This window comes from Ammodytes marinus, assembly GCF_949987685.1.
Source record: "Ammodytes marinus genome assembly, chromosome: 15".
Taxonomy (NCBI): Eukaryota; Metazoa; Chordata; class Actinopteri; order Uranoscopiformes; family Ammodytidae; genus Ammodytes; species Ammodytes marinus.
Window position 1 is genome coordinate 14957500 of NC_137219.1, and position 21828 is coordinate 14979327.

A 21828-nucleotide genomic window follows, 5' to 3' on the forward strand; every position below is an offset into this window, starting at 1 on the left:
GGATTTTGATTGATTGTAATGTACAACGTAGGCCTACTTTACTTTTGGCTTATATCAAAATCTAATCAAACAAAATTTGCTTTGAAATAAACACTGGATACAACTCTCGTGTGACCTCTGGTTGACTTGATAATTCCAGGTATTTGTTGCTATTGGTACTCCATAATGCAGCTGACGTCTAGAATCAAGTAAGATCTCATGATTGCTAATCAATATTAAATTAAAAAAGCCTTCACCATTTCTATCATAGATGAGGGTAGTTATCTATCCCACACATTGGAAGAGGATTTCACTGAGATAATAGGGATTTTTCTGAGGCACAGCAGGAATCTGCATTCAAATAAGACTCATTTTAACATTAACAGCATGTATCAGTTACTGGTCCAGTGTTTTGGTAGCCTAGTCCTACCAGACCATCGTACTTCATTTCATTTGTACTGAAGTTAAATGAAAATTTAGTGGAAGTAGGTAGGCGGGCGGTGCCAGGCTAGTGTTTTGGGATTAAAGGGGCATACCTGTAGTTTTCCACTCCCACAATGTTGGATGACTCCCATGAAACAGATATTATATATTTTTTTATTAAATAAAGAAAAGAAAAGTCCAAATCTAAGCACCGAATAGGATGAGTTATCCAGACTTTTATTCCCTATAGTGTGATTCAAGCTCCAAAAACATTGGATCCTACATTTCCCAGAATGCAACAGGCCAACATGTTTTATTGGACCTTCATAGTTCCCACATCTGTCAAACTGGTTTGCCCTCAGTTTGTGACACAATCTGTCTGTTACAATATATATATATAGCTGAGATAACCCTAATGACATCATCATGGTTTATATTTCAGACTTTAGAACTTGCCTCCAAAGCCACAGAAGACATTAGCCCAGCCTTGCATGCAGGTTGACTTAATTGTCTTTTGTAAAAAAAAATGTAATAAAAATAAAATTTGGTTCACAGGCTGATCCAAAGCGGATGTCAAAAAAAGTTTAATATAGGCTAAACTTTAATTAATGTTTGCAGTAGGAGAGGATGTTTGATCACATATGTGTTTTCAAACTTCAAAGATGCAGGTCATAGGTCAGAAAGCTAAATACATCGGGGGCCTTTGACAAGTTTTTATTTTTCAATCAGTCATAATAAAAAATCAAGGATCTACACAACAACACACAACAATGAGGCGTTGACAGCGAGCTAAGTAGTGTGTATCTGTGTGTGTTGGCGCGGGGGGGGGAGGGGGGGGGGGGTGTACAAAATATATATTCCAGGGATGAATACATTATTTTGATCCAAAAAACATCTCGCTAACCACTCCCCGCCCTGTTTCACACCCACACACACGCACACACATACAGAGTTTTAGTGCTAGGGGGGAGGCAAGGGTTCTCAGCAAACCGATAATTACAATCCATAGTAAAGATGATTTACCCCGTCCGTCACCCTGCTCTCCCCATCGGGGGAGGTCTGGGTAGTTTGGGTGTCTGATGAAAATCTCGAGGACGGGGTCCCTTGGGACAGTGTGTACTGCTACATCTGCTGCTCCCCGCGCAAACACGCACGCCACACACGCACGCACGTGGAGAGAAATCGCTCTGGGCATCTCATTAACGCCTCTCTTATGTCTTATCCCTCCCTGCCCGTGAGACCTCTGCAGCTTTTCTCGGTGCACGGACAGACCTTGTGAGAAACGTTTAGCAAATATTGATAGTTCCTGGCGCATGGAGGAGATCAAAGAAGGGAAAGGGAGAAGGGGGCTGTCTAAAAGGAGAGGGGGAATAATCGGTGCACAGTGCCTTTTCATGAATGATTGATGCAGTATAAAGTAGCCTATACACCTCGGGGAAGAAAGGGGTTGGGATTTTCTTTGCTAGAGTGGTGTCAAGATTTGAGAGTCTGCAGTTCAGATTTTCCCATCAACGTAGGCCTATAGTCCCCAAAAAAGTAAAATACTGTGAGTTTAGAATGGAATCAAAGGCCTTTTCAGTCCAACTGAGGCAACATTTGGACGTCTAAGTCCGAAAGATTTGTCACGAATCAAGTTAAAAGCAAACATATAAATGGCCTATGTATCTACGGTGACCATAGAAAAACGCATAGTCCTTCCCTAGTTTGGCAGAGTAGCTGACAGCAGATGCAGTGATTTTGCCATATTTACCTTAGCAGCGGGTTTCAGTACTTTGGACAGCGACCATCGCAGCAGACTCACGGCCCCATCATCCCACACGGACTCAACAGAGACAACTTATTCTTTATTGACTTGTTTTAATCAGCACTTCTGAATAGTGGTAACAGTAAAACGCAGAGAGAGAAAAAACTGCAGCAGCAGTGCTGTAAAAAAAAAGCTGTACCTGTGCCAGCAGAACGAAATTACTGAAGCTTGATGATTTTTACAACACCACACAATTCTTTGAATGCAGCAGACTTTGTAACACAAGGGGGCACAATGAGAGTAGGAGAGAGAGAGAGAGAGAGAGAGAGAGAGAGAGAGAGAGAGAGAGAGGGAGAGAGAGAGAGAGAAAGAAAGAGAGAGAGAGATTCAAGGAAACAGAGGAGCAGAGGAAATCACACACTTGCATTGAAATCATTAGAAGTAATGCTTTAAAAAAAAAAGGAGATCCAATCAAAGGCTGAGCATTTTCCAAGCTGACTGCATTTGTCTGACTGGTCAAGTGGTCCTAAACATTTCACAATTTTCTCAAAGAACTGTTGAACTGTTGAGAACCACTTAATCAGAGAGACCACATAACATCTTCCAGGCCAAGTCGCTCCTTCCAAACAGCCTCAGTCCACTGGTGGAGGAAAAAAAGCAGCTCCGGTTAGTTTCCCTGAAATTCTCCGTTGGCAGCAAACACCTCACTAACTACACCAGATTTCAGAGCCTACACATGTCACAAAAGGATATCTACAAGAAAGTATAATGAAGCGGACAGGGCATGGAGCCTTTAAAGCCCAGTCCCAAGCTCTGTGTGAGGGGTTCTTACCTGGAGAAAGGTGAGCTCTGTCCTTGCGGTGTGTGTGGCCTTTCCTCGCTGTCATCCCAGCCCAGAATGAGTGAGTGAAAAGCAGAGAGCTCTTTATATACTGTTCCGGGGCTAGGTTCATACAAGCCTCTCATTCAGGGAGGAATGAGGCCCATGCTGGTCCGACCGGATGAGCTGGGTTCCACCAGCAAGGAGCACGATGTCGCAGCCGCCCTCGAGACAGAGATAGCACATACCAGTCAGTGCAGAAGGAGAGGTCACATGCACTTATGGAATTTTTAGGTCATCTTTGTCTTCTAAGTTTATTCTTTATTTCTGGTGTATTTAACTCACAATCAAGACATTATGAGCTCACACAAATAGAGGGGTTAGACAAGCTCCATTGTTGGGTTTGATTTAGTAGTCTACTGCAGTCAATGAATCCAATTTACTGTTCCCAACACATTTAATTAAAATAGCATAGATTGACTCTATGAGCACACTAAGAACAATGACCTCTACCAATTGGTTTCAGGTGCACTAATTCATACAGTAAAATACAGTTTAAAATAGAAAATGTGTCTGGAAGCAGCAGCACACGGACGGTTTCATGCATGTTTCAGGGTTGGGTGCAACACTGTAGAAATCACAGAGACAGAAACCATGCTTTGAAACAAAAGGGATTTATTTCTGTTCCTTTCTCCACAGAAGATCAACTTTACACACACACACACACACACACACACACACACACACACATACATAAACACACCCTTCTCACAATATTTTGTTGCATACAACAGTGAGACAGTAACAGCATTGGAAACAGGACAAATGTCAAGTCATTAAAATAACCACAGGATTCCCTTAAAAACCAGATGACAACATTGAAGTGTAGAGATATTGTGCAAGAGTGGTTTCAAATTAGTATTGAAACCATAGAATCAGTGCTTAACACTGTTTATTCTTTCGCACTACGGAGATAAGGAAATCACAGTCTGTCAGGATTTGTTTAACAAGATACAAAATAGACCACAGAAACTGCAGCATTGTTAAGTTAAATGTGTATCAGGGCTCACGCAATAGTCCCTATAGTTTCCCCATTTCAAAAGGGGGAGATATGCGACTCTTCTTGCTCAACAGCACGTGAAACAGGCTGGATGAGTCTGAAAGGTAACCACAGGTTTTTGTAGAACCTGTCGGAGCACCCGGAGCAGAGGTACTGTACACGTAGACCGAAGTGGACAAGTGTTGATTAAAAAAAAGAAATCAGCTCAATTGCATTAGTTTATATGATACATTCCAGCACCTCACTGTAAAAATAATCATACAAATACAATCTTTAAAATGTACCCTGTACTTTTAAATGTTAAGCATAAATATGTATATATACTTATAACAAGTGGCAACCCTATTTTACAAAGTATTGTTATAGCATTCGGACATCTTTAACTCTTTTGATGTGTCTATATTTATATATATCATATATATATATCAAATAAACCATTTAACCACCATCTTATTAGAAGGTTTCAGCAAACTCAATTTTAGAACAGCTCAGGTGAAAATTCACCCTTAATTACCTGACTGGATATCACAGTAACTGTTGTTTGAATTTAGTGATAAAAAACATTTGATTAAAAACCTTCAGGATGATTTCCTTGTTCATACAACGTCACTGTGCAAGAAACAGACATACACATATACATGTTAGTGTTGCCTTTTGTGTGCACCAGCAGCGGTGATACAATGTTGTGCTATTTCACTGGTTTGGACGGAAGAAATGTAAGCATTGAGGCCTTTGAACATATAAAAGTATTGTGCAGACATTGAAAAGTGTCTCGGTGAAGTTTTCAACAGGACGGGCGTGAAGAGGACGCAAACAGAGGAGGATTGTCGTTGGTCGAGGGAGCAGAGGCTCACAGTGCTGTCGGATTGGCAGAGAACTCGATGACACCACCGTTCTGCCACAGAGACAAACAGTGACGGGATTAGTACGGAGCACGAAAGAGGGCAAAAGGTGTTTCAGTGCTATTGACTAGTAAGGTACACACACACACACACACACACACACACACACACACACACACACACACACACACACACACACACACACACACACACACACACACACACACACACACACACACACACACACACACACACACACACACAATATACTGGTCAGCGCAGTGTAAAAGCAGGATGCACAGGTTTTAGACTTGCGGGTCTGCCCTAAAGATGACCAGATCTTATCTGACGTAGTTCAGGTTAAAGAGGCATGCATCGCTTCAATTCAAAAGGCAATGGTTGCTTCTCAAAAGTAGGCCTGGGACTAACAATTACTTTCATTATGGATGAATTTCTTGTTGCCTTTTGGATTTATAGACAAATTATGAATTGAAAATAAAAACCATAGTATAGTAGTGAAATAGTGAAAAAAGGCCAAATGAAAATAATTAAGTTTGAGAAGAAAGTAACCATTAAATGAGTAAAGGACATTCCTGCTTTGACTTGAGGGATTATCAAAATGGTTTCCGTGGAATTATCAGTCGATCAATTCATTGGCCAATCACTAATAACTCATGAACACCTTTGGAAAAAAAAAAAAAGGTTGTGTGTTTTTTTTCTGCAGCACTACAATACATTTGACTGTGCATGGTATATTTGTCATGTCTCATATCTCATTCTGACTATCTCTCTGGGGTTTCCTCCGGGTGCCAGGTTGAATTGGCAGCTCCAAATTGCCCGTAGGTGTAAAATGTGTTTGTTGTGAACGCATGCGATTTTTCTCCTGTGACTCGACTGTGACTCATTCTTCTTGTTCAATACATGCTGGAATAAACAACCCACAACCCGAAGCAGGATAAGCAGTTTACAAAATAGATGTAAGTGAAGGATTTGACAAAAAAAAGCCACACGCACGGATGTACACAAAGACCACAGGGAGCCAAAGCAGCCATGCTAATGGGGACCTTATGCTCAATATGGGAGATGGGAGAAATACACACGTTCATTACATCTCATTTACCTCATCATCATCATCATCATATTCATCATACTCATTAAATTCCCCAAATTCAGTCTGAAATTAAACAAGACAAGCATGTAATTGAGAAACAATTATAGACAGAGAATTATACCAATCTGAGTGCATTTTGGGTTTAAGCTGTGGGTGTTTGGCATGAAAATAGAAATAGAAAGGCAGCGAGAGTGGAGGAGAGGGAGAGGGGTTACCTTGGATTTATTGCTCATGAGATGGACTAAAAATGCCACTACGTCCTTTTTGCCAACAGCCCCGGCCTGTGACGGGAGAACAAACGAAAAAAACAATGAATAAAGGGGGGAGCTTGATGTGTTATTTACCTGGAATATAACAACTGTTTGCTGTTCTGCCTTCCACAATGCTGGAACGAGCTACCCACTGATGTGATGTACTTGCTGGGTTCTTGTATGTAATGTGATGGAATACTGTAATGTACTGTACGTGTGCCCAAGACCCACCACTTGAATTGGATTATGTCCGTCGTAGCCGGGTGCGTTCAGATTCGCACCGGCAAGGTGCCAGATTTCCAGGCCCTCCATGTCGCCGCTGGCTGCTAGGCTGAAAATGAACAGTAGTTAAGGATGATTGAGTTACTATGGCAAAGGGCATCGTTTCCAAAAAAATCTGTATTATCAACACAATCAAATAGGATACTCAGATAAAAGACAAGCTGACGTGTAGAGTGATTTTTTTTCTAATACTGGACCCAGCACATTGATAACATTGTGCCTCGTGACTCTCGGATGTTTTGGTTTTATCTTAATGCGTGCTCATCATACCAAACAGAAGGTGTGTTTCTGTAACTGAATTGTAACTGAAGGGCCAGCCGGTGTGAAGTACACTCGTCGACACGAGAGATGCAGAATAAGATCGGGAGTTATGTTGCAGGGGGGCATTCCTACAGTTTGAGTAACAGCGGGGCGACTGGTTGTACCTGTATCAGCTATGTAGGAGGGGTCACCGTCGACGGCTCAGCAACCAGGAAATGTGTTGCCTGCTGCCCTGTGTGTGTGTGTGTGTGTGTGTGTGTGTGTGTGTGTGTGTGTGTGTGTGTGTGTGTGTGTGTGTGTGTGTGTGTGTGTGTGTGTGTGTGTGTGTGTGTGTGTGTGTGTGTGTGTGTGTGTAGTTGTTTGAAAGATGTGCTTTCTGTGACTCACCTGCACAGCTCGGTTCCTGCTTCCTCCAACTCGTCTCTGGAGAAGTGGGCCCCAGTCTTTCTCAGCAGCTTCACAACCTCCTTGTGCCTAATTCAGTTAGGGATATGAAAAAAAATATATACCGGTATATTTATATGTAACATATAAATACCTTTACTGAAATAATCACCTGATAAATCCTGTTAAGAAACCTAACCTGGATAAAATGCTTTAACGGTTTAGACTTTTCATTGGCAAAGTCAGTGTGGCAGTGATTGTAGTTTGACATGTAAGAACAAGTTCCTTCTCCCTCTCAATAAACCGCCCATGCAGGATTCACCTGTAGAGACACTTGCAGAGAAAAGGAAGTAACACTAAAAACAAAAAGGCCCAAAATTGTTTAGCTGACTTTCTAAGTAACAGCTGAGCTGTCTGCTTAATAAGGTAAGTTGCCCAAGACTTCAATTTGATGTTTACTTGTTGTCAGGAATGTAGAGCTACAGCTAAAGATACTATTAAAAGGACGTGGATTACTTCCTGTAGAGCGTTAAGAAGCTAGTATCTCTCATCTGCGAAACTGGGAGCAGGTTGGTTGGACTGGTTCAGAGGAACTCCCCGCTTTTGTTCTTTGCCACTTCTTTCTCTGCACTCTCTGTCACACCTTATATGGGCATCAGGCTGTAGCCATGTCTGAAGTGTCCCTGAAACTCAAAATGCTTCAGACACGTGTCATTTGATTAAAAAGATTTTAGGACAGGTAATGCAGGCCGAGGTTTGTAGCGCAGGAAGTGAGATGACAGGTGTTTGCACTCCAATGCATCGCGCTATCATCACAAAAGGAAAAAGGAAACATGTCTATACTTGCAGTGTCAACCGTTAAAATAGTCATTTGGCAGTGCATCAACACACATACAACGTTTTCACCCCGAGGCTCAACACTAAAGTACTCAACTCTGAAGCATTAAGCGTGGCTTATCCATTTCGGGGCATTTACATTTAGGGCAATGTCAATGAATGACAAAAACAAAAGCAGCTTTGGTAAAAATAAACACCGTCTAAACTGTCAGATGACTATTAGCCTAATTATTTTATAATTATTGCCTGGCCTCAAAACGCCATTACCAGTTGCTCATGCACTATTCCTGTCGCTTAGGCAGAACCAGATTATACAACCTTCGCTGCAGCTCATTTAATGAACTCAATAGCAGCTATTAACACCATATTTTCAGGAAACACTAAATGGGTGCTAATGGCCAACAGGGGGAATTTAAACGTTGTGTTTGCATCGTCATAAACGACATTATTGCTTTAATAGACAAATGAAAAACAAACACATTAGATGACAGTGTTTAACACGAGGCGAGCCTTACCTGAAGCGCACAGCGTTACACAGGGGTGTGTCCCCATAGCGATCCTTAGCATAGACCGTAGATCCGTGACTCAGGAGATACTGCACCAGTTTGAGGTGGCCCTCGCAGGCAGCGATATGTAGGGGTGTACGGCCATCATAGTCACCCAGACTCAAGTTGCTGCCCTGTGCCACAGAACAACATGAGACCATCAGTGATCTTTGCTTGGTGGTTAAAAGGATAGGCCTGGTGATATTGTTTATTTTATTTTTTAAATTGTGAACAAATCTAATACAATATATTAACTAAATACAGCAATGACTTCATCTTATTAATTATGTGTGACATGATCCTTCATTACAATAAGCCAGGGCACTCTGTAGTTTGTATAAGCTAATCGTTTTGTCCTGCTACTGACTAGTGTACCAAATCGGAAGCTGAAAATAGTCCCAACCATAAGCGTAATTTTATTCTTCTTTGAGAAGCTACAGTGCTGAGCTGTTTAAGGAAATTACTTCAACCCTTTAAAATTATTAATTTATATGTGTGTATTACCAGTCTATAAAGATGTATGACTTCAGTACGAACAAATAGGAATGAATGTCAGAGTACGGAAGTTGGAAAGCAAAAACTTTATTGGTTATTGTTCTTTTCCTTGACAATGACAAACATATATAGCTTTTTCTTTAATGAGGAGTGCAAATGTCTTATATGATTTTTTTCTTAATATTTGAAGAATAGAAAGAACAGTTTAACAAATGAGTAGCAGGGAGAGAAAAAGAGAGAAACAAAGAAAGAAAGAAAGAAAGCGAATCACAAGCCACGGAAATGTGTAAAACATTTCTGTTGTAAAGTAGGTGTGAGCATGGCACATTCCTATTCTTACAACCACAGAGCTTCCCTGAATTCATTGTTAAGCTTTTATCTAAGTGTAGAGATATAAATAAAGTCCCTGGAAACAGTAGAAACTGTAGTGTAATCCAAACAGCAACTGCACACCAGTCAAGCCACATACAAACATGTGCATCATGTGACCGCCTGGGCGACTTTTGGGCCTGCCCCACCAGTCTGTCCTCATGTTTTGTTTGCCTCTACTACCTCTGTGCATTTCCTACAGCGCTCTGATGCGGGACGAGTGACCATGAAAATATGCTGTGGAGCCGCCCATGTCGAAAGGTTTACCTCGGTCCGTTGACCCCACCATAACAAACACAACCAAGATAAACTCATGGGACTTTTCCTTGAAAACAAACCATAATAATCCCGGCGGTGTGTGTGTGTGTGTGTGGTAGTGTGTGTGTGTGTGTGTGTAAGAAAGGTTTATTGCACTGCTGACAAACAATCAAAGATCGTCTCCTGTACAGACCTACGTAAGGTTGAGATTGTAGGGTTGCTTACCATTTCCCTCAGGGCTTCTATGGCCTCTATGTCTCCGATCTTAGCAGCAGCACATGCCAGTGGGGGAGTCAGGGCATCACGGATGGCTTCCAGCTCCTGCAAACACCACAGATCTTAATAAAAAAAACTCCAGATACTTTTCTGAATGTGTAAGTCTGAACCTAATTTTTTGTTCATAAATAACCCTGCATTCTAAATCGCATACTCTTTCTTTTAACTGTTCTACATACTACAGATGCGTGTAGCTTGCGTGCAGTAGGCACAAAATTGGGACATAGTTTTACTTATTTATTTCATCATCACATCGCCCCTTGGACTTGCTTCTTGCTTATATATCCGTCGCATTACTGGCTATTTTGACTAGAAGGCTCCATCCGACGTCCATGTGAAATCACTTCAGTTGCGCATTGGATTGTGGGTCAGAATCACCAAATATTCCACACTATAAGTTACAACCGGATATAGTACGGCATCAAGTCTTTTTCAGCATGTTGCATTTGACCACATGTGATTGGAACATCCTAAATCCTTTTTCTGTACTAAATAGCAAATGTCACCTTTAAAACAAACTGTGTCAAAGTCCCTCACCTCCTTGCAGCTGATGCTCAGAGACTTGGCGATGACCTGGATGAAGCGGCTGTCGGTCAGACACAGTTTGGCTCCTGCTATGTCAGCCTTCATCTCACCCCGCAGGTTCTGACCCATCATCTGGACAGCGACACACACACACACACGCACGCACGCACGCACACGCACACACACACACACACACACACACACACACACACACACACACACACACACACACACACACACACACACACACACACACACACACACACACACACACACACACACACACACACACACACACACACACACACACACACACACACACACACACACACGCACACGCACACGCACGCACACACGCACGCACACACGCGCACGCGCCTGTGAGTCACTTTTGCTCACCTATGTCATCATGTTACTCTTTTTTTCTTTTATGTAAACACAAACCTTTTTCTGGGCATTATGATCTATCTCTTTCTTGGCCAATACGTAGGAGAGCTTGGACAGGGCGGCCTCTGGAGTCATGTCGCCCCCAGCAATCAACCCTGCATCCGTCAACACCTGAGAGATCATGGGAATAAGCAGTGATTTGGTCGATATTTAAGTCTCAAAATGTATTCAAAGTTGGTCTGGCTCGAACACTAGGCGAGATGAAGTACCTTGCCAGTGTTGTATGACATAGACACACTCCCCCTCAGACACTGGGTGCAGTTCATGATGATGACGCCAGAGTCGGTGGCCTTCTTCAGCTCCTCTAAGAGGTCAGGACGGTTATCGGGCGCGTTTCCACTGCCATATGTCTCCAGCACCACGCCCTGCATGGGAGGCTGCAGGAAGGCCCTCACCTGGACATAGAAATACAAAGTATCCGCATTACAAACTCACACAAATGTATTGCCAAATGAACAGGCTCCTCAGCTGTGCAGAATCAAAATTGTGGAAATAAATATTCCAAGTTATTTTTTTCTGCTGCCCCTTTTAGCTACGGCGCACGAGTCCATCCACACTCCTAAAAAGCCCATCTGGTGCCGTCTAAAGCAACCAGTATCTCAGTCACTGGTTGGCTGGCACCAGGGAGGCCCTATACCACATCATTAGGCATGCCATATGACTAGAATGACAGATGACTGGAATGGCAGCAGGGAGAGTAATTAATCTGAAGGTATTAGCCAGCATAAAACCACTTGGCAAGACCGAGGCCGTTAACATCAAATGTGAGAAGAAGGTGACATCAAAAAAGTGGTTCAGTCGGTACTTTTTTGATGCCATAAGCAGTTTGACGGGATATGTTTGACGCAGGTTACCAATGAAGCTGCACTCATACAGCCGAGGCACACGAGAGCCATGTGCCTAATCAAAGCGCCGCCTCATAAAGGCAGTTAAAAGGCTGTAAGGAAGTCTTGATAGCCGAGCTGGGCAGCGCGAGCAGATTGAGACAGTAAAGTCACTCTCCCAGCAGCCTTGGCAGGGGGTGGGGGGGAGGGGGTGGTGCAGCTAAATGTTACAGTATCCATGCCTATCCTCCCCTCTTTACAGGGGCGATTGGTCACAGCCCATAGCTCCTTCTCATCTTTCTCCAGCCTGAGCTTTGATGGCAGTTTACATGGGGAAAGTAACGGAAGATTGGTAAAGGGCCAATTAAACCAAAGTTAACTATGTTTTATTGCAGTTAGACAAAACAACCGTGTTGAGCAGACACTTACCTTTGATGGACATATCTTTCATTACATTTGAATAGACTAGGAAGGGAAACTTTCCAAGTATTCCCTTAAAAGGATTTACACCAAACATTTTTTTATTCACTCCTTACATTGGTGTGGATTCAAAATTGTGTACATTACCCATAAGTAATTGATTGAAATCAAATGATACTTGTGAGATAAGGCAAACTTTGATTTCTCAAATATTTTATATTTTAAGGCAGGTCATGTACCACCATGTTTGCAAGAAGCAACACTAGCTGCTGAATAATTCCCCCAACAAAAAAATGCCCTGTCACATCAACCATGGACAACAAGTAACCACTGGCGTAATGTGACTATGACAGGGTGCAAAAAATACATTGCTGAGCGACTTACAGTAGCAGCAGTGATTCCTGGGAAAAGCCTGAGCAGGCCGACATTCCTGTTCAGCTCCGTTTTGACTTGAAACTTTGCTACGGTGTTTGCCCTCCACACTGTATCCCAGTTGACTAAAGGAAAGATGGAAACAATATATACTGTATAAATATACTCTTCTGGACACCAGGAGAAAAAGGGACATTTACAATATTAAGACAGTCCCGGCAGTCACACTACCGGCTTACTTGTAATATCCACTTCGGCAGTGGCCAGAGGAGCCAAGTTAGGTGAGGAGAACGCATTGAAACTCCCAGCATCCACCTTGGTCACACGATTCCCTCTGTAGAGTTTGTTGTAGAAATACAGGCACACCTGAATAAAGACAAACATATACTTAATGCACCAATTTGCTCTTATACAAAAACAGAATCTCTTTTACTCATAGATGTTAACCTATGTACATGGACTGGAAAGATGATTTTGTATTATCAAAACTAATTATAAATGGCCTGTCATTGCAACCATATTAATCAATGAAACACAATGGACACTTTAAGTGCATGTCTTTTGTAGGCCAACATAGACAGAAATAGATAACACTTTTCTGCTCTTCCTGTTCTGGTTATTGTCGCTCAGTGTTGCGAAACATTGTCGTTGGAAAGCATTCTCATGAGACAAGTCCTTTGAGAGACCTTTTGTTACCTGCCAACAGCGCTGACACCTGTCTTTGCAGAACACAGCGCAATTTCTCAACGCATAAACAAACACATAGGTAGGGTCGCAAAATTTCGGGAATTTTCAAAGTTGGAAACTTTCCATGGGAATTTATGGGAATTAACGGGAATAAACAGGAATTTACTCAATTTAAAGTAACCCAAATGCACTAAATCCTTCTAACTATGTTATTTGTGAACATTTAGCTTCAAATCAGATTTTATTTTAAAGCTTATTGAGACCCAACTTGCTTTTTACTAGACCAGGTTTACAGAGGCTTAAACAGTGATTATAAATATAGTTGGGGAAAATATATTTTAGCATAATCTTGACTAAAACAACCAGATTTCATGCAAGTACACTTGGCAAGTTGCACATAGCACACATCCTACTGTAGGGGAACTGAGGCCACGCCCCCTACATGCACTGTGCATTCCTCCATCACATGGGGGGCAATTTACTTAATTTGTTGAATGGGTTGGGTCAGACAGTAATATTTTACTCAACATTCATCTTTTTGTTGTTCAGTGAAAGTATTGATTGCTCATAAAATAATCAAAATTGATAAAGTTCTACTTACAAATAAATCTGTTGAAATGTACAGTTCAGTTCAGTTTTATTTTGTCAATGTTACAGGTAACAACGAAACGTTGTCAGAGCAAACACAAACAGGCATAAAGTTTTAGTTGTCCACCAATTTACATTTACATACTGTAATTCAATCTGATCTCCATGAGTCAATCAATCACCCAGTATTTTACACATGGTAACTACTCATAGATCTCATAAATACCCCATAGACTCCCCATAACCCATAAGGTGCTTGGTGCAATAGATACTCTAAATAAATATATACATCTGATGGTGGTAGGGTTATTGAGTGTTATGCAGCGATGCAAAGTCCATTTCATAGTTATGGAGGTGTATGGGATGCAATTATGTCATAGAGGGGTGTCCAATGGGGATTGGGGGGGGCATACTGTCCATTTAGCAGCCTGACAGCCTGGGGGTATAGACTGTTGGCCAGCCTGCTAGTTTTGGCCCTGATGGACCTATATCTTCTGCCAGAGGGCATTGGTTGAAACAGGTGGTGTGCTGGGTATAGATTGTCCTGAAGGATGTTTTTTACTCGCCGCATGCAGCGCGAGATGTAATGTTTTTAAATTGTATTAGTTTGCATGGATGTCTGCCTATGACAAAACATAATGTTTAGATTAATTAATTGATTTAAAAAAATCATTTAAATGACCGCCATTTAGTTAATTCCTATAATTCCCAATTTTGAATATTCCCAAAATTCCCAAGCGAAAGTTCCTGTGGAAAGTTTCCGGAAATTTACCAGAAACTTTCCACCCCTTTGCAAGCTTACACATAAGTATAAATTAATATAGGACTGCTTTTTTTGCCAGTTTGTTTTGAAATAATTGAATTGATCATTTACCAGCCCCATATGTGAAATATTGATAGTGGTAAAAAGAAAAGCTCACATAAGAAAAAGCCACCACTGTAGATTAGTTTCATATGAACTGTTTCTCTCTCACATTCACAAACTGCTTTACTTTCTTGAGGCTGCCCTAATGATATTAATCTAATAATTAAATAATATGAATGTGTGTATTATGCAGTATGTGCCATCTCGAGTTCCTCACCTCAGGAATAACAAACTGGCCAGCAATCAGCAGCGCCCCCAGCAGGTTGTCTCTGCCATCATTCCTCATCTCATAGATGGGCACCTGAAGACAAAACATAGAATGTACACAGACAAATAATTACAGTACTGCAGACACATTTAGTCTTATCGTTTGTTTTTTCATGAGACCCTTTGTGGACAGAAGCGGTTACCTGTGAGCCGGTGAGAATGACTGGTTTGCCCAAATGTTCACACATGAAAGACAGGGCAGAGGCTGTGTAGGCCATGGTGTCTGTGCCATGAAGGATCACAAAACCATCGTAGTTTTCGTAGTTTTTCTGGAATGAGAGAAAAAGAAAGCCCTCCATGTTATGATGTATTTTATAAGCAGTACGGCTTATAGGAATGATTTATTTCTAGTCCTTAAAAAGCATGGATTATGTGGTGTTATTTTATGTATCCTGTAGAAAGTACCTCAATGTCCTTTCCAATTCTACCCCAGTCATCTGTGGTCATATTGGAGGAGTCCAGCAAAGGGCTGTACTCTAAAACAGAGTAGATTATCCTCTTGTTGTCTTCACTCAGCCTGGAAAGAGAGGGACGTTTAAGTTTCAGTCACCATACATACGTACACAAATGTTATTATCATAAATACACATGCCAAAAAGGGCCAAACAAAATTAATCAGTTGTTTTAGTCGTTGCAATTGCAGGCGTTCACTCCAAAACCCAAACGATACACGGTTAGATGGTTATTATCTTCACGGTTACAAAGGATTAGTTTTGCGCAATTAACAGAGTTGGATCTGGTTCTGATTCAATTTGAGTTTAAAGAAGGGTAGGGGAATGCTAAAATCCAAGCTGGCTTTATGAAACGAGACAAAGTCTATTTAGTCGGGGCCTTCTGTCTCAGCAGCAGGGTGCCAGAACCTGTTTCAAACATAGAGAGTGTTGTGGAAGCGTAATAGGGAGGGGCATGACAGGCGCAGTTTTAAATGTGCAATTATTTTCCTCTCCACGCTAAAATCCTAATGTGGAGCTTTGTCAAGGAGGGTATTGTAAATACAAGCAAAGCTGAGGGACATAAGGTGGCTGGGTTCAGACATCTTGAGGGGTGTTCTTGACGAGTGTCCTCAGGTTAGGGCAAAAGCCTGTGTTTCTTTTTCATGCCAGTTAAAAGGGAAGGAGCCTTACACATGTATACATATTTATTTTGCCTCAGAGTGGAGTTTAACTCAGGCGTTCCTAGGCCCCACCTGCGACACTCTCTACAAGGCAGTGTGAATGGCTAAACAGCCATGGTAAGATTTTCTTTTTAATCTCCCTTTTAAAGAAACAGGGTGCAACGCCCCCCACATTACCATAGGGCTGTCTTACAACACGGAGACAGGAGCTGAATGGAACAGCGGGGGGAAGAGCAAGCAAGCCCCGGTCCACGAACCAGGGGTCTTACACACACTGCACTAATTAGCCTTAAGTCCACACACGACCCCTGAACATATGTTGTTGGTAATCTTAAAGCCAAAGTGCCACAAGAAAACACTATTCAAATCAGCAATTATTCATCTATCTGCCAGTGTACCCTAAGGTGCAGCGAAGCTACACATTAGCATACCCATGCTAAGATGCCTCATAGCTTAAGAATAATGAGTGTGTGTGTGTGTGTGTGTGTGTGTGTGTGTGTGTGTGTGTGTGTGTGTGTGTGTGTGTGTGTGTGTGTGTGTGTGTGTGTGTGTGTGTGTGTGTGTTAGGGGAGGGGGGCACAGGCGGCCTTGTGGCACTGCCTCTCAACATCACATGAATGAGGCTTTCCAATAAATCAATAAACTAATTCCATCCTTCGACATAGGCTGCATACTATCAACAGTAGTACGCCCATTAGACTTGCAAAGGAGCCTACTCCAGTTGATATTAACACAATGCCAACTCAAAGATGAGCAAGTATTGAAGGGAAATCGTGCAAAACATGCTCACATGTTCGTTTCAAAACTAAATATTAATATTGTGTTAGAAAAGGTTTAATATTAGTCAAAAACAAACCTGCTAGAAATGTAAGACATTCACCCATCAGTTAGTTAACGGGGAGCTCTTGTGAAGGTTGCTTTCTAATGTATGTGGAGATGGTGTGAGGTTAAAGACGGTAAAACTGAACAGTCTGAACAGCCTAGTATTAGTATACAAACTGCCCACTCACAACGGGCCTCAATGTTTTCACAAATACCAGTGCCTTAATCTTTACCACACGCTGATCAGCAGTGAGGCCACAAAGACACACGCTCCACACGCAGGCTCCCTTAGACAGAGGTAGTGTTAGCAAGTGCAGAGTAAAGAAACACAAAAAGAATTCAATCAATACACAGCTCAGTGCTCCTGTTGGTATCCTGCTGGTATTTCCTCCTGTTGCCAAAGGCCACGTCGGCATGCATTTCCTGTCAGGCAAGAACACCCTTACTGTACGTTTAGTCTTAAGGATCGCAGAGACATCAAACCAGTCTCAAGCACAGTGCAGTCACACACACACACACACACACACATAACAATGCTAACAGTGCTACAGCACCCGTGAAAGAGACGGTCAGAATGGGGCGTTGGCTTCCTGTTAAAGCAAAAAAAGCAAGTTAGAGGCATTATTAAAAACTCTGCTATTCATGGTCTGTTGGTGAAGAAATCTTTTGCATTCACTCTCTGGCATGAAGACCTGTATACCAACGGTACAAATTAAAAGTCATCATTATACCTTGCAAAAATGTCTGACAAATATACTGTATACATAATTTAATTGTCCTCGCGATAGTCTGCACATATTAGGCCTGGTTTCAGGACACTGGTAAATATGGTTCATTTTAAGTTTGTGAAAATAAATGCTTTGAAGCAATTATAAGTTCCTTAGCAATGATAAGATTGTCATTTAACAAGAAAAATGTTGTTCCCTTAAAACAAATAAAAAAATGTTTTTTTTAATGAAACCCAAACAAATCAGCATTTACACATAGTTTGCAATGTAATTCTATTACACATTCATTCAGGCCATGAATCCTTTACGCTCTGTAGACAATGTCAAATGAGTCTGAAGGGCAGAACATACATATCATTTTTCGGTGTAGCTTAGTGACAATCGAGCAGGAGAGGAATTGTGTGTGCACTTACGGCAGGACTAGGCTGTTCTCAGATCCATAGTAGTCGTACAGACAGGTCTGCTGGGCATACATCTCATCGTGGAGGATGGGCAACTTGCGCAGACTCTGCACAAAAGCATTGGCTTTTGGGGCAAGCACTGTTGGTTACAGAGATACAAAAACAACAAATTGTTATTGTTATATTTCACAGCTTGCTTTCTGTGGTATTATTGATCATCGGTAACTATTTAGGGAGAATAGTACAGAGGTCTTCCAAACCTCTCAATAACACACAACAGTCTCATACTGAACTCTAGTGGTGAATGTAAGAAATGCAATTGTTGCAGGGGCTGGAAATGTTCATTTCAGTTATGATTCTTTATTAATAGTTAATAATTGTTTATTTAGGCTTTTGAACTTGCCACATTTCTGAAATGTTGAATGAAAAAAATGGATAACTGTTAATGTAACAGCTCCTGCTGTGGTTGTGTACTTTGAAATGAGTGCCAGCAGAAACATTTTCACAATTTTAAATGAACGACGACATCATGTGGCAGCTGGTCATAAGCTCTGAAGACGACCAGTAAAGCCGCCTTCAGACAACAAGACACAAATACTGGAAGACTCTGTTGAGGGTAAACAGCATGGCCTCAACATGGAAGACTGGCCTAAACCTGGAGCACAGAAAGTAAAAATACAATAAATGTTCCATAGCCAGTAACTGGGACACACACACACCCTCCGTTTGATTGGTTCATTTCCAAACTCAAGCGGTGACAAGCAGTTGTCATTTGACTCTGAACTCAACTGAACTCCGAAAGTGTTAAAGTGCCAGTGGCAGACTGACTGGCTGGCACAGTCATCCTTGGCTAAAAATTGACTATCCCACTGTTTTCAAACATAGCAAACGTGGGAGATACCATCATGCATGTTCAAACAGGCTGGGGCCCACATATCCACATTAATGCATAGTCACGTGAAAAGGGTGCGTGTCACGACCTGTAGCTGAGGATGGTATAAGTCTTATACCATAATAAACTATTATGTCCAAACTGCGGCCCGCGGCCGATTTTTAAAATATAATATAATTTGGCCCTTTGAAGAAAAAAAAAAAAAAACTTTTTTTATTTTTTTATTTCTTAGTTAACCCACTAGTGCAGGGGTGTCAAAACTGATTGATTGGCCCGTGGCACATTTTAAAAATATAATGTAATATGGCCCTTTTAATTTTGAAATAATTGAAATGCACTCATTATATTACAGAGAAATATGTCCCATAAAAGAAAAAGAGCACCAAGCCCATCCCAGAGGACCCTGCATAGTATTTTATTTTAAATTAATATTATTATGGAAAATCCATGTGTCCTTCTCCAATAGCTTCTAATTCATCTGACAGTGTCTCCATTTTTTTCATAAATTCTTTAGATTTAGCCTCTTAATTTCCCTCTCAAAGTGCACCAGATTCATGCATTTCACTTTAAAAACTTAAAAAAATCTCCTGGGGGGGCATACCCCCAGACCCCCCTAGGAGGGTCGCGATCTCGGTTTGCTACTAGTTTCACCTAGCTGGACATTGGACGCAAAAGCAGAAAACACTGGGTGTATCAATGGCATTTAACAAGAGGGGGAATGTATTTGTTTAATGTGCAAGTAAAGTGTTGCCGTGAAGAAGGATTATAATTTACGAAGACACTATGTGACTGAGCAGCTACATGTCCTGATAAATGTGTTATTTTGGCCAAGTGGCCCGGCCCTTCGTAGATTTTTCTGTATGTGGCCCTCAGTGAAAAAAGTTTGGACACCCCTGGTATAAGAAATTGAATGTTATTCAGGTTCAATGAGCACCCACCCCCCAATATAACAAGCCCTAAGGTAAACACCTAGTTGTTCATTGAGGGAATCATTGATACTGCTGCACCTTGGTGAGCAGTGTCTTTAGCAATGCCTCTGACAGTTTCAAGAACTTCAAGACAATGTTAGTAGCCGGCTGTCTTCATTGGAGGTTGATGGAGTAGAAATAGTCCTTCTATTAAAGCTAATGTGCTGGTTCTTCTGTTCATCACTAAAATAATCGCCCACTTTACATTCACAAACAGTCACTGAAGACCGTTTCGTCATTAATGTCTACGCTTTTGCTAACTGTTCTAATCTAGTTTAGCAGTGTAGTGTCTGTGCCACTATTTTAGGATGCCTGTTATGACCATGGACCATAAAGAAATTATGACGCATATGCTTACTCCATGCCTCATGCTGCTTGCAGTAACACGAGAACATGCTCCAGAAAACCAAAACTGCTAAACAGCAAGTTAACGGCGGATCTACCGAGTTGACCCGGTGCAGAGGAGAGGAGGAGAGAGAAAAACAACAACTTTGGATCCACTTATCTACCGTTATCATGAAGTGTCATCCCAATGGTTCCTCCTGTGTTGATAACCATAACTCGCGCCTCGACGACGGCGGGCGAAGTCGGCGACTCAATGTCCTCTTCAATGGAGGCACAGCTCGATAACTTTCTCCTTCTGCGCGGAGGCAGCTGAATATTTCGCGAAGGACCATTTTCCGCCAATTCAAACAGGTCCAGTTTAGGATGTGACAGAGCCCGGGCAAGGGATGTCATGTTGTTGAAGCTGGTGGAGTCCGCCATGATGTATTATGACGTGGTGAGCCGGTGCCGACCACTTTAAACCAACACGCGCCTGTTGGCTGCAAAGCGTTCACAACAACTCGGTGTTCGTCACCGCTTTAGTAGGAGGGACACCCTGAAACACGGTACCGATTCTGAGGGCTCGTATACGGAAAAGCAGCTTCCATCGAATTTAAGTGATTTAGTCAATGGAAGGCGGACACATAATTGTTTAATATTTAGTTCAGCGTTGCCTTGAACGAATTGACAGTTCCCCCTATAAGACCCCTAACTGTAGCCTATATTATTTGCCCTTGAACTGTTGATGGACAGTGTGCATTCTGACGTCACATGGGTGGGCGTTACTTAAAACCCAATGACAGTGTTGCAAATAGTCTGTATACAGTGCCTTGCAATATAGGCCTACACACAGTAGCGGCCTTAGCTATGTTTCAACCCATTCAATTGAATGGGGCCCCGCCCTCTGGGGGGCCCCCAAGCCCCCCCTAAAAATATATATATATATATATATATATATTTTTTTTTTGATAAATAATTCTTGAGCAGGCTACCGGGCCCTAGGCCTCATAGTAACTTTTCATGTTGCATTGTCAAAGAGCTCAGTCACTCATGTCAATAACAGGGTCCAAAAAGGAATAAGCCTAAATACAAGGAAATAAATCATCATGGGCCCCTCAACTAGAAGGGGGAGAAATACAAAAGCATAAGAAAACAGCATTAGTAGCTCTGTCTAAGGGGCTTCATGATGAGCCTTTAGGGCCCCCACACACATACAGCAATACGATTTATATGTGTAAATTCTATGCTGTTCATAAAAAGTAGCTATCCACCCTGTATCTGTTGAAATGAGTCTCTCCATCATAGAACATGAGTCTGCAGACCAATCTACTGTACTGTTTTTACAGTAGCAGAGTAAAGAGTGCTGCCTGATTAAGAAAAATCTGAAAAATAGGTTGCGTTCCGAATCGCATACTTTCTACTATATAGTATGTAGAAAAAAGATTTAGGATGTCCCGATTCTTGTGGCCAGATTTAGGATGGTTAGAAGTACCCGGATGTCCTACTTCATGCGGCCAAGATTGTTAGTATTGAAAAGTGCATCCTATTTGGGCGATTCTGACCCACAATCCAGTGCGCACGTGAAGTGACGTCACATCGACGAAGCCTCCATATGAAAACAAACGGGGATGCGACGGATATAAAAGC

The 21828-nt window shown here is 41.8% G+C and overlaps 1 protein-coding gene across 2 annotated transcripts; it reads right to left on the reverse strand.

The window, feature by feature from the left end:
* Nucleotides 1–3695: 3695 nt before the first annotated feature.
* aspg (asparaginase homolog) lies at nucleotides 3696–20622 on the reverse strand (the record flags this gene model as incomplete). 2 transcript variants are annotated; one of them, XM_080042964.1, is made up of 17 exons in its annotated part: nucleotides 3696–4922; nucleotides 5996–6042; nucleotides 6195–6260; nucleotides 6462–6561; nucleotides 7161–7247; nucleotides 8510–8673; nucleotides 9887–9982; nucleotides 10475–10594; nucleotides 10907–11020; nucleotides 11119–11304; nucleotides 12538–12650; nucleotides 12765–12891; nucleotides 14883–14966; nucleotides 15076–15201; nucleotides 15338–15449; nucleotides 18010–18136; nucleotides 20367–20622. In XM_080042964.1, the coding sequence occupies 17 exons, from the start codon at nucleotides 20620–20622 to the stop codon at nucleotides 4877–4879; spliced, it is 1971 nt and encodes a 656-aa protein (XP_079899090.1). In that variant the 3' UTR covers nucleotides 3696–4876. The 2 variants fall into 2 exon arrangements, with proteins under 2 accessions (XP_079899090.1, XP_079899091.1); XM_080042965.1 differs by lacking the exon at nucleotides 5996–6042 and having other exon boundaries at nucleotides 3708–4921.
* Nucleotides 20623–21828: the final 1206 nt, after the last annotated feature.